The sequence below is a fragment of the Oreochromis niloticus genome, linkage group LG15, assembly GCF_001858045.2.
Source record: "Oreochromis niloticus isolate F11D_XX linkage group LG15, O_niloticus_UMD_NMBU, whole genome shotgun sequence".
Classification (NCBI taxonomy): domain Eukaryota; kingdom Metazoa; phylum Chordata; class Actinopteri; order Cichliformes; family Cichlidae; genus Oreochromis; species Oreochromis niloticus.
The window spans coordinates 17949799-17963130 of NC_031980.2; the positions used below are offsets into that span (position 1 = coordinate 17949799).

Genomic DNA, 13332 nt, shown 5'->3' on the forward strand with positions numbered 1-13332 from the left:
TAATCGAAGAGCTAATCGAAGAGCTAATCCAGCAGCTAATCCAGCAGCTAATCCCAGAGCGAACAGGAAAGGGAAATGGATTTTGAACTGCAGTTTATTAAATTGCAAGTGGAAAAAAGGATTTTGAACTGCAGTTTATTAAATTGCAAGTGGAAAAAAGGATTTTGAACTGCAGTTTATTAAATTGCAAGTGGAAAAAAGGATTTTGAACTGCAGTTTATTAAATTGCAAGTGGAAAAAGGATTTTGAACTGCAGTTTATTAAATTGCAAGTGGAAAAAGGATTTTGAACTGCAGTTTATTAAATTGCAAGTGGAAAAGGATTTTGAACTGCAGTTTATTAAATTGCAAGTGGAAAAAGGATTTTGAACTGCAGTTTATTAAATTGCAGGTGGAAAAAGGATTTTGAACTGCAGTTTATTAAATTGCAGGTGGAAAAAGGATTTTGAACTGCAGTTTATTAAATTGCAAGTGGAAAAAGGATTTTGAACTGCAGTTTATTAAAGTGCAACTGGAAAAAGGATTTTGAAATGCAGTTTATTAAAGTGCAATTGGAAAAAGGATTTTGAAATGCAATTGGAAAAAGGATTTTGAAATGCAGTTTATTAAATTGGAATTCAAAAATGAATTTACAATTGCAGAATTTATTCTAAAATTCATTATTAAAGCACAGAAATTTTTATTTCGATGCGCGTGGCTCTTCTGGTCCTCCATATTACCTCGGCACCTGAATGCATCACGTGGCAGGGGTAATGGGCGGGGCCTGTGAAAGGAACTTACCTACTGTAACACTTCAATAAAGGTACGAATAGGGCCGCCATTTAAACATTACGAACGGGAGCGGTCAGGAGGTAAATATCAACTTCCTACTGAACTAAACACCTACATAAAGTTTGTATAGATATCCAAGTGTTTTGGCGGGTTACTTAGAGTATTGTTGTAGCTATTTGAGGTTGTTGAAAGACAGTTGTTGTCGATGGGTTGGGCTCAGTCCTGTACGTGGGACAACAGCCCAAATTCTACTCAAAATATTCATATACGCTTAATTGAGGTCTCTTAAATTCAGACGTACATACACAGCTGGTACAAAGTAGTAGATAACCTTTAGGTACACTGCTTTAATTCGGCATCAGCCTGTCAACAAGAAAAGGCGCCTAAAACAAGTAAAAATTTTAACCACTGTAACCAGTCTGCTTTAACACAGCTGAGAAAAACTGCAGCGGTAAATATTTTTTGGCAAGTTGATGCATGATGAATCTGTGCAATGCTGTACAAAACTCTCAGTGCGTTTTTAGGGCATGCTTTGCCATTTGCTGAAAGAAAACACACAATAAAGCGCCAACTGTTTGAATAAAGAACCGAAACGGCTGCATTGCATAATTTAAATGGAGCAAAGCTGCGGATTAGAGAGCTGAAATCTCTGTGAACTAGGTTATGGAAAAGTTGGACCACTTATTTCTTCCTAAAACAAACTTTAAAGCTTGTTCAGGAGAAGATGTACTTCTGCAAGACACCACAAGGTGGTAGGATTATATTTACAATGCATGAGGGATGCTGCAGCCTGCAGCTTGTGTATGTGTGTTTGACCATTGACGTTTTCTTTATTCTTTGCTGTATTTGATCATAATATCATAGGTCTGACATAAATTTGCAGGCTCTCTTTCCAAGAAGAAATACAGAGAAACATAATGTATGCATGGAGATACTAATGGGCAATCGTTTTCTGACCATTAGTATGTTGAATGTAAAGTGGTTTTGATTGTCTGTCTAAAATTTAAGATCAACTCTGATATATTATGAAATCCTTTTATATATTATACCAATTTCCAGACACCAGAAAATAACTAAAGATATAGATAATAGTAATCCCCCAATTTACAGTTCAAGATCTTCTGCATGCCATTGTGGGTTGGGAAGATATCAACACTCATGCACACTCAATACTCAACACTCATGCACACTCAATACTCAACACTCATGCACACTCATTTCCCCTAAGAAATACTAAAAAACGTCAGATGGTCAAAGGAAACTTCAGTCCATCTGTGAAGTTCCTCAACAATGGGAATTATGACAGAAAGACACGTCAAAGGCCTCAAACGAAACCGAGAAGGTTAATAAGGGTGAAAATGATTCCGTTTTTTTGTCTGGAGCAAACTATAATTAACTACCAGTGCACATGACCTACCATCAGCCCTGCGCCTGAGTAAACTGTCTGTTGGGAGAAGTTGTGTGTCGCTAATATGGGGCATAGCGAGCTAAAGAGGCACTTGGAAATCAAACAAATCATTTGGAGAGAATCTTGACCTACTTTAAAAAAACTCTGAACCAGAGGCAGCAGGACCATATGTTAGATTGTGTGAAAGTGTTTGATAAGGTGACACCTGACTGATAATATGTCAAAGGCATAAAGGCTGTTCTTTGTTGGTATAAATACAAGTGTACCGTTAAATTTTGGCTATACACGACTGTGCAAAAGTCCTGACTTGTCTCTCATTTTTTTTTTATAGTTTTCTTTTTTAGGAGCCAGACATTCTTGTAATATTGTGCAGCAGTTCTCCAGGATTTCTGAAAGTCTTTCAAAGTTTTCTTTGGACATTGGCTGCTTTTGTACCTCATTGTTTTCAGAAGAATGTTTTTTCTTGTTAAGCCGCTGAACTCTGACCTATGAATAATTCAGACACCTAAATCAAAGGCTGAACAGTGAGTCCATACATAGCAAACAAATTGACAAAGAACCTATTTTTTTAGGCCTGTCACAAAAACACATTTGAATCTACACAAAATTCTAACGATAACACTGGTTGGTGGGCATAAAAGAGTCTCCTTCATCATTATGTAATTTCCCAAAACTTGGCATGTCTCAGCATGGTGTGCAATCCTTAGAAAATCTTGCGAAAACTGAGCAAGTGCAGGACAAAAGAAGACATGACAGCTCTATAAAAGTATTTATAGTAGATAATCCGTATCTGAAGATTATATTCTCAGAACAGCAAACATATGGATATGGATCTGGATCTTGAGTTGAGTCATACGGTCCACATTGTTTAACACTGTTAAACTGAAGCTCAATGAAATGGTGATACTAGATGCAAAAGCCAGGAGCAGAATAATAAAAAATATCTGGTCAGCTAGAGAGAGAGAAAAAAAGTCTTGCACACAATCAGTAATTTACAAAAATCCAATTTTCCACCTTGCTTGTCACTGCATATTGCTTTTGTTTACAGGTCCTGGTTTAGCTGTAACTTGGCAGTATGAAACTAAATGAAATGGTTCAGAGCAAATAAGACAAGCTGTATATACAGTCATTTTATGCCACTATAAAATCTAACCACTGGGGCCCAATTCAGGAGCTGTGTGGCTTAAGAACTGCTGTCTTCAGGCATAAAACCCACATTATTGTCCTCAGTTAGATGTCTTTACTCTCAGTTCACTCTGGCGCTGAAGGGAACTTTGCTCTCTTTTTACCTCGGTCACTCTCTGTATGTCAATTACTCCACTGGGATCTCGTTACAGCCTCAGCCAATCACGCATCCCCCTTAATTAACTCAGGAAATTACATTCCTATATTTACAACCTAATAACTAGACTGGCCTGCTGAAAAGGTCACATCAACTGTTTAGCAATTTTTGCCCTATTACATTGCAGCCCAGGAGGATATGGCTAGGAGAAAAGCCAAATGAACAGAAGGCAGCTTTTTGAAGAGTTCACAACTTTTTTTTGACCTCTGAGTGTCATACTCGGTTGATTTCACCTTGCAGTACAAGAATCCGTCGGCCATTCAAAGCTATTTGTCATCATGTTCAGGGGGTTGTTGAATTAATCACCGGAAAATAGGCTTATGTGAAGCCAGTAGGTGATCCAGAGCGTCAAATATCAAGAGAAAATAACATTTTCTCACATTTGAAGGTCTACTGCAGACAAAAATGTCCTCAGCTAATGTGCCAGGAGCAAAACTTCATTGAGCTGTTGTTAAGGGTTGTCTGCATGTTCTCAGTGATGGCAGCTGACTTGCTGAGCTTATTTTCTGCTTTTAAAGGAGACATGTCAAATCCGTTTTCATTTTTTTAGAGTAATTATGTGTCACCAGTGTGTCTAGGGGCCCACACAAAGAAATCCCCTCATTTCTTTTCATTCTCAGTCAATCAGAGCGTGTGTGAACATTTGCAGCCTGTTGTGACAAACAAATCCACGTACACGAGCCCTCACCACATCATATTTTAAGGTAAACTCTGTTTTTAAGATTTTTTACCACTCAGCCATGAAAGGTTGATAGGGTATTGTCATTGCCCTGCCAAGCAGGTGGGCGGTGTGGACACCCAAGAATGAGGTCATGTAAGATTTTCAAATTGATACCACAAGTGCATCTACTAAAATTCTGGACAAGTTGAATGTCAGTGATCTGGATCACAAGGTCAGGGGTCCAGTTTTCTGAAAATCTTGAGAACAAGATAACTTGAGAACTGGGTGGTGTATATAAATGTAAATAAATATAAAATACAAATATAAAATCCAATCTATAATGTAATGGAGCCCAAATGTTGCCTCACAAATTGGTAAAGATTAATGCCAGACAGAGAGATGTTGCTGTAATATCAAGCATGCATTTGTCACTTTCTTCAGTGTGAAGCCTGAATTTAACTGCATTTGGTACAGTGAATTATTTTGTACTGTAAGACAAAAAGCTAAACATTTACATTTTCTGCACTTCTCTTAATTTTTCTTCTTATGTTTTATTTATCAGAGGGCGATGGGCCTATCAAAGGGGCCGTCATCATGGTCAGTGGAAGAAGTGCTGGAGTGGATTCAGGAACAATATCCGACCACGATGACCCTACTCCACAAAGCCGTAATCAAACATGACATAACAGGTACAACACATGCATGGAATTCCTGCTTCAGTGGCAGGAATTTTACAGGCTAAGTCATTATTAGCTTTCCTCGCATTATTTTGAATCTCTTTTTATATACTGGAACAAATCACTGGGAATAATCCTGTTTAAATCTGCAGGCCGTGTGTTGCTGAGACTAAAGGACCATCAGCTGAAGCTTCTTGGGGTGGAAGATGAGAAGCAGCAGCAGGAACTCTTGCAGGACCTCCTTCTTCTCAAAGTTCAGGAAGAAATCAGTGAACTTAGTGATATCTGCTCTGGTGAGCCTGCCAAATGACTTCGTCTTCAGTTCACGGCTGAACTATGTAATAAAAAAGTCATAAAGTTGCTGTTTGGGCAACTCTATACTGACCCCCCCCCCACCCCCTCCGAAAAAAAAAAATCACTAGGGGAGGTTTTATTCATAAGGGCATATTTGTTGGAATGCAACAATTATGCATAGAAACAATGGTGCAGGTTTCATTTTAATTAAAACTAAGTCATAAATTTAAGTTTGTTAAGTTTGTTCAAAGAAAAAAAAAAGAATTAAGATTACCATTTTAATTCCTGAAAATAGTTCCTAATTTTTGTTTTATTTGCTTTCTTATCTACTCTCCAGAGTTTCTTTCTCCATGAATCACAGTGAAAATCTTCAGAAAGCCAAAGAAAAAAACAGAACCATGGCTGACTTTTTGTTATTTTTTTGAATTTCCCAACCATCCATTCATCCACGTGAAGGAGACAGAAAGGTGGAATTGATGGAAATAACAAGAAGTGAATAGAAAGAAGGATCGATGAGGAATGAAGAGAGAAGGAAACCCATTTCCGGTGTGAAATCTGACCTGTGCAGATGGATGAGATTAGTTTCTGTCTGAGTGGCTTTTTCTGATCCTACTGTCCATTAATCTCCGTGTTTTTTCTGTCTCTGCACTGGGTTTGCCAACCATGGCATTATAAAATATACGAACAAAAGTTTTTATGGACCATATATGCAGTCGCAGTATGTGTAGAGGTTTAGGATATAGGCCAATCAGCAGATCATTTAAAGCCAAAATGAAACAATCTGCTCACCGATTTTCCCAGGGGATGTTTGCTGCTCAGTTTGTTGGTTTAAATTTGTGTTTTTGACTGCAGTTTTTCAGGAAATTTAAGTGGATTTGTGAGACATTTTTTTACTTACCTTCTTGACCCCATGACAAATATCAAATCCTACACACATTTTCATCATAGTAGTATTGTAATAGGTAGCTTGTTCTCAAAATAGCAGCAGATTGTATTTTAATAACAGATACTGCTTATCCTCAGTATTTCAGGGTGGAAAGGTTAAACATTTCACACGTCTGATCAGAAGAGCTGAGTCAAAGCAGTAAAACTTTGTCATGTTGTTTGCTTTTCTCTCTGACTAAAATTGCTTTCCACAAACCAGATGTTGGTGTGCTGCTGTTTCCTTTCAAGTTCCTGCTTTTAAATCATGTGAGGAAAAAAAAGCATTGTTTTTTGAAGTGAACTGTCAGTTTGTCTGGATTTGATTGTGATGATGCAGTTTCATTAAATCTGTTTCAAGCGACTGCCACTTTGAGATTGCCTCCTTTAAATGTGTGTTGTAGGCATCACTAAGACTGCACAAGTTTCCTACTTCTGACCATCTCTTTGTTGTTTAGTGAGCTGAATTTAAAGTGTTTTTGTTAATCATTTCTCTTTTTTGGTAAAGACTACTATGGTGTAAACATAGTAAGGAATTTCTCTGTCATATTTCTGTTTTTACAGCTGCAGCCTGCTGTAAATATCCGTGTTCCTCCTAAGAATCTTCCTTTTACTGTGTGGAAAATCCCTCTATGACAGATCGCCGTGAAAGACCCAGGACTGTTAAACTAAAGGCTATAATCATAGGTGTGTCACACTTAAACCTTCATGGGTATAACCTGGATATTTTATGATTAGCTGGAATCTATTGATGTGTAATTGCAGTCACGCATGAACACATTTGAAAATAATGTCACATTGTTGCAAGCAGGCTCCTCTCTACATATCGCAGCAGTGTGGTTGTACCTCTCACTGCTTGGCAGTTGCGCATTTTCCTTGAGCATCTGAAAGCACATTGATAGTAATAGGCTACTGCTTGCAGCTAGGCTATGAAGGCTAGGCTAGGCTATATATAGTTTTTCACATGGAAATGGGGGAATGAAGGCAGCCAAGACTTTAAATAAGTCCTGTTTAATATCTTATGATTCCTTCAGCAGCTGTGTGTTTTAACGAAACAATGACCTGATCTAAGATCAAATGCAGGATCCTAATATTATGTATTATATTATTATTATTATGTAATATTATAACCTACTGAGCTGATTAAAGCAGATACCACACTGCCAGGAAGGTGCACTACAAAGAAATGAACAGTCTAACATTTTTATGGTAGTTTGACATTTTTTCTTTCCATTAAAATTAATCAAAATTCCAGAATAAAAACAGAATTTTGGAGGTAGGTTTGTTTCTCACCTGAAGAAAGATATAATATAGGCTTTGAAATTGTATACGCTGGGCTTGAAAGAGCAGTAAGTCAAAGCACACAGTCACGTAACGTAAGACTGAACATGAAACCTTGTTTTAAACACAGTTATGCATATTTTTTTAATTAACTGAAAGTAAAAATCTTAGTAAATGAGTAAAAATAAAAAAATCAGTTAAACGCCAAAAAGATGATAGCATTGTATAGACTTCAGCATCACAGCATGTATGTAATTACACGTATACACTCATACACTGGAATACAAAGACTGAATACTACTCTTAAAGGCATGAAATGCTTATGAAAACTTGAAGGCTCATGTGACCTTTCCTCTCGCTTTCTTTATGTTTCTGTGTGTTTGTGTGTCGGAGTGTGATTAATACCCCAGGAGATGGTGTGACATTTGATTTGGCAGGGCGTGGCTGTGGAAGTGCTTACTCAGCACAAACATAAATCCACCTCTCTGCTAGACTGAAGCAGATGATAAACAACACAGCTGACCCTGGTGACAGGACCACCAAAATGAGAAGTCTGGTGGAAAATATCAAAATGCAAAATCTTTTTTTTTTTTTAAGAATCTACTTATATATTCTTATATATGTTTGATAAAGCAGGTAAAATAATTTGATTTGTATACCTTTTTCAAATTAAATCGCAATTTTCGTGTTTACACATACTTATTATCATGTTTTTTTGTTGTGGGTAATAGAACATATGGATGCTGATATATATCAGTACCCATAGCCAGTCTTGTTGAAGCTTCAGATGATCTTCCAGATGTTGATGATAAGTGGATGGAAGGTAGTCAGAACTGAGGGGATTGAACTACCAGAAGGCAACATTGCAGACAGCTCCAAGTACCTGGGAATCCCACAGGCAAATAGGAACCATGAAGAGGCCGCTAGGAAAGCCGCAACCATCAAATGCAGAGAGTAAGACAAGTCCTGAGGAGTCAGCTGAATGGGAAGAACAAGATCTGGGCAATCAAGAAATCAACATCAAAATGAGATAGCTCCTCACCATGCACGGAGGGTTTCACCCTAAGTCCAGCACCCTGAGACTGTACGCTGGGCAGAAAGAAGGCGGTCAAGGACTAGTGAGTGTCAGAACCACTATTCAGGATGAAATGGCAAAGATCCATTAGTACATCAGGAAGATGGGCACAACTGATTATGTGCTTAGTGAATATCTCAGACAGCAGAAACCCGAGAAAGAAGAAGAGGAACTCCGGAATGATATCCAAGATCTCTGCCCAGAAGCTCTAGGAACAGCAAAGATACTGCGGTCAAGCTCCCAGGCCTATGGCATAAAAACTATGAGATCTTGCTGTCCGGGTGGCTTTTTTTTCTATTTTATTACTTAGATATTTGCTTATAAAATTAAGTTATGGTGTCAAAATATAAAATAATCATAGAAAAAAAGTAGAGAAGTTGCAGCTGTAATAATATGCACGAACGATTACCCTTCTATATGTTTCAGGCAGGAATAAAGTCACTGATGTCAAAGTCATCCCACCTCGTCTATAGATAAATCCAGTTCGAATTGGATTTTATTCCCATGAAACATGCTGAGAAGAGTAAAAATGTGAAAACGCCTGCTTGAATTGATTTACTAGCACTTGGTGATGGTTTGTTTTACAGAGAAGCACCACACGAAATTAACCCTCATTCAAGCACAGCTGTTATATTAAAAAATGTCTAATTTTTTCCCCATTGTTCCATCTAACCAAGCCAACACTGCAGCTGTTATGGTGACTGGGTGTCTCTTGCTTCAAACAGCCCAGTTTAAACTTACTATAGCTGAGAGCCTCCTACTCTCCAGTCCTTCAGCGTCTGCCAGCCACAGCAGTCCCTTTGTCACTTTTGTGTGATTTATTCATAGCTGCAGCGGGAGGAGAAAGATCAATACTTTGTGAGAGAAAAATGAGTTAGCAGCAGGCCACTCGGACGGGAAGAAAAAGAGAGAAGTTCACTGTAAGTTCAGAGGGTCATGACAGAAATCTGCTGCTCACTTCACTTCACAGCAGAGCTGAGATACAAACAGCAATAATTCAGAAGCTAGCATTACCAGCTCTAAGTATCACTCCCTGAGATAAGTGATTTGTCATATTATGTTTATCTTATACTATGAAAACTGGCATTCAACATATCTTTAAACATCAGCCTACTTTTTTGTGAAAAATTTATGGATAAGAGAGTTATTTATTCTTTCGTTTTAGCTATCAGCTAAAACAGTCAATAGTATTGGAATGGAGCTGTTAGCCACTAGCAAAAGCTAACATAATGGACATTAAACTCATACAATTAATAGAGATTATGCACAACATGTTTGCTCAGTAGAAAAATCATAAAACAATGTTGTTATCATCAGCTTTAACTAATTTATTCCTAGAGGTAACTCCCATTGCAATCCATGCAGATTGTAACTGTGTCAGTTTGCTATTTTATATGCAGTTGCAAAGTTCTGATGGGAATTCTCTGATATTTATGTGGATGTTTGACTCATCTCAACATTGTTGCCAGCCTACATGTACCACTCCCACTCATGAACCTACAACCCCTCAGTGGCATAGGCAATGTTGGCCTACCCCAGCAGACCGATGTTTGTTATCCTTCCAGGGTAAACCAACTGTGGGTTAAAACTCTGGCTTTGACAAACGCTCAAGCTGTCAGTGCAGCCACCAAACCCTGTCACATTGTGTATATGCAGGGTGCACCTATGGGTGGTTTGATGAGCACGGGACATTGAGAACATACGTTATATATTCCCTGTGTAAAATACTGACTTTGCTTTTCTGATTTTTGCTTTTAACTTGTGCAAATTAAGGCATCATTTCCATACTATCTTGCTAGTGTTATTAGTTATGCTTGACTGTGAATAATATTGTACAAATATTGTGGCGAAACTGTACTCCCATATAAAAAAAAACTTTCTGAATGATCAAGAACATAAAGGACTGCATGGTTACCTGAGAGTAAAAACCAGAACGGCTGCTATTCTGAAAATTTGCAGAAAAACACCACCTTTTGCTTTCTGTTTACACACTATGGTGTATGTAAATGAAAATATGCATCTGAGCAGTAAGTGTGCATATATCCAAACATCTTGCCCGGTATGTGTAGGACTGCTTCATGTTTACTTCACAATAGAAGTGAAACTGTCACTTGAGAGCAACAAAACACCACATCACATTTGTTAAATATTCCCTGAGTTTGTGTTTGCCTATAAGGTTACTACTTGGCCACAACAGCCTCCAGGAAAACAACCGTAGAGCTACAAAAAGTGAAACATGATGCCTGACAAATATCTGCTTTCAAATATACATTTATTTGTTGCCTCTCTCCAGTGAGAGTGCAGAATGCGTAGGTGGTGGAGTAACTTTGGAAAGTGAGGCTTTAGCTCCCAGAGGTGTCAAATCCTGATACAAAGTTGTTAAGCAGAACTATTTCTACCAGCTATAAGGGGGAGGCTGCAGCAGAGCTGACCCTACCCTGGAGAAGATAATAACATTAGGAAGACCCAAAAGTTATTTTTGTTAAAGCAACAGTTTGACATTTAGGGAATTTTGATTATGCATTTTATTTTATTTTTTTGTCAGGAGAGAAGTGGAGCCAGAGCCATGTGAAGATCAGCTCAGCCTATCTGCTTAAAAGAACAATGAATTAACCTATTAGCCTATTTTCTGCCTGAAAATAGGCAGAAAACATTACAATTACTAAAGTTGCACTATTAAAGCAGAGATTTTTACATCTTTCTTAATTGTTTATTCAAACTGAACTATAGCACAAAAACTGGAGTTATTCAATGCAAACCGTATCTGGACAATCCCCTTGGTTGGTGCTACACTGCCAAAACTATGGCTGGTGACCTCCTTCCCCTTGATTCCAGTCTCCAGTTAATCCCCTTCTGGCTCCAGCTTCATATTTAGCACACAGACATGGGACTGGTATCAATCTTCTCAGCAAACTCTGGACTTGAAAGCCTAATGTGGTTCCCCAGATATCAAAGCAAAAGAACATTTCTAGTAAGTATACACTCTCATCAGAGATTGGATTAGAAACATTTGACCCTGTAAAGTTTTTACCTCCACCAAGGAAGTTATATTTTTGGTAGTGGTTGCCTGTATGTCATCATTCTGTTAGTAAAGAAAATAAGTAAAATATTTGGAATTAATTCAGATAAAACTTTGTAGGGGTGTATAGTGGGGTCATGTTAATAGTCTATTAAACCTGGCTTACATCCAGGTCTTAAAGGTTAACTTCATGATTTGTGGTTCAAAATTGACAAAAAAAAAAAAAACCCTCCTAGAACCTAGAAAACTATGATTCTTACAAATGTATTGTGTATTGTCAACATACAGAATGTAGCATATAAAGATTTAAAAGATCATGTCACATTTGACCTCTGACCTCTTCTTCTTCAAGTCATTATATTGATCTTAAGGTCAAATTATAAAAAGGCTATACCCCACATAGCTAAATTGGTATGGCCCGGATCTGGCCCACACAATGCGCTTACACATGGCCCACATACTGCAAAGAATGACGGCCCTTTTGTGGCCCAGAACTCGTTTGCCAGATGTGGCCCACACATGGACCAGCACAAGGCCAGTTGCAGACACACTGGTGGTCCTGTGCTGGCCCATGTGTTGATTACCTCTGGTAAACCTGATCTGGGCCACAAAAGCGCCATCATTCTTTGCGGTATGTGGGCCATGTGTAAGTTGTGTGCAGCCACAGGCCAGTTGGAGACACACTGCTGGCCCTGGTGTCAGCCTAATGTGTACCTTAATCAAGCCATGTAATAACAACATGTGCTGGAACATAATAGTGCAAAAGTAACAGGACAAAACTCTGTTCAGACAGTGAATGGACTGATTCTCATATAGCGCTTTTCTACTGTCCCGGATTACTCAAAGTGCTTTATACCACATGCCACATTCACACACTTTCTCTCAACTGAGTGTTTCCTAACTACATTCATACACATTTACACTCTTGACATGCAGACTGGAGGAGTCAGGGATCGAACCACTAGCCTTCTGATCAGTAGGCAACCTGCTCTACCGCCTAAACTACAGCCACCCACTGGCAAAGATGAGTAAACCGTCACTAGGTTTTGGATAAAGTGTACACTCACAAACCTGTCAAACCTGCATTTGAAACTTTGGCTACCATAGCAGTATAGTATTGCAACATGGCAACCAAAATAGGAAAATAGGAACATAAATAGTGCCATCATTGCCAGACCTGGTCCACATCTGGGTGACACTCACTCTGCCATGACACCAGTCAGTCAGAAGTGCCAGCTTGATGCCGGATCCGGGCCATACCTGTTTTCTATGGGCCTGGGCCACATGAACCAAACCACAATCGAGCCAGATATGGCATGCCATCACATAGACAGTGCCATCTATGCCAGGCCTGGCCCATATCTGGATGACATACATCTTATCATGCTAGAAGTCAGCCAGCAGTGCTGACTTGTTGCCAGATCTGGGCCAGACCTGTCTGCTATGTGGGACAGAGCTATTCAAAACTACGTTAAAACTATGTTAAATGTCATGTTGCTTTGAACCTCTGACCTCATCTTGATGTTCAAATGAGGTCAAACATTCATAAAATGTCTTTTATCCTTAAAACTATGCATGAAATTCTACTGTCTTTATTTGTGTTGACAACATTTAGGAAGTCATGAATATGGGGATATCACATTATTGATGGCATCCAAATATGATGTAATATTTGAGCTCTGACTTCATGTTTACGTTTTACAAGTTGACCCAAGAATGTGTTACACTGTTAAAGAAAGTATTGTCAGGTTAAACATAATGAGCTTCCTAGCTAGTTAGAAATATACTACATTATAATTTTATATAATAAGCTCAAGTTATTCTTGTCGATATTTACAAATGGGTACCTATTATCATTTCCTACTCCTACATAATGTTTATATA

General features: G+C 38.4%; 1 protein-coding gene across 3 annotated transcripts; it reads left to right on the forward strand.

Annotated features, from left to right (window-relative positions):
• Positions 1-727: 727 nt before the first annotated feature.
• LOC100704023 (sterile alpha motif domain-containing protein 12) lies at positions 728-6449 on the forward strand. 3 transcript variants are annotated; one of them, XR_267404.4, is made up of 5 exons: positions 728-850; positions 4141-4224; positions 4744-4870; positions 5011-5151; positions 5490-6449. XR_267404.4 is itself a non-coding variant. In XM_003456633.4 (4 exons), exons 2-4 carry the CDS (start codon positions 4750-4752, stop codon positions 5504-5506), a joined length of 279 nt encoding a protein of 92 aa, XP_003456681.1. In that variant the 5' UTR covers positions 739-850; positions 4744-4749; the 3' UTR covers positions 5507-6449. The 3 variants fall into 3 exon arrangements, 2 of the variants coding, with proteins under 2 accessions (XP_003456681.1, XP_005461419.1); XM_003456633.4 differs by lacking the exon at positions 4141-4224 and having other exon boundaries at positions 739-850; XM_005461362.3 differs by lacking the exon at positions 728-850 and having other exon boundaries at positions 4135-4224.
• The last annotated feature ends 6883 nt before the right edge of the window (positions 6450-13332 follow it).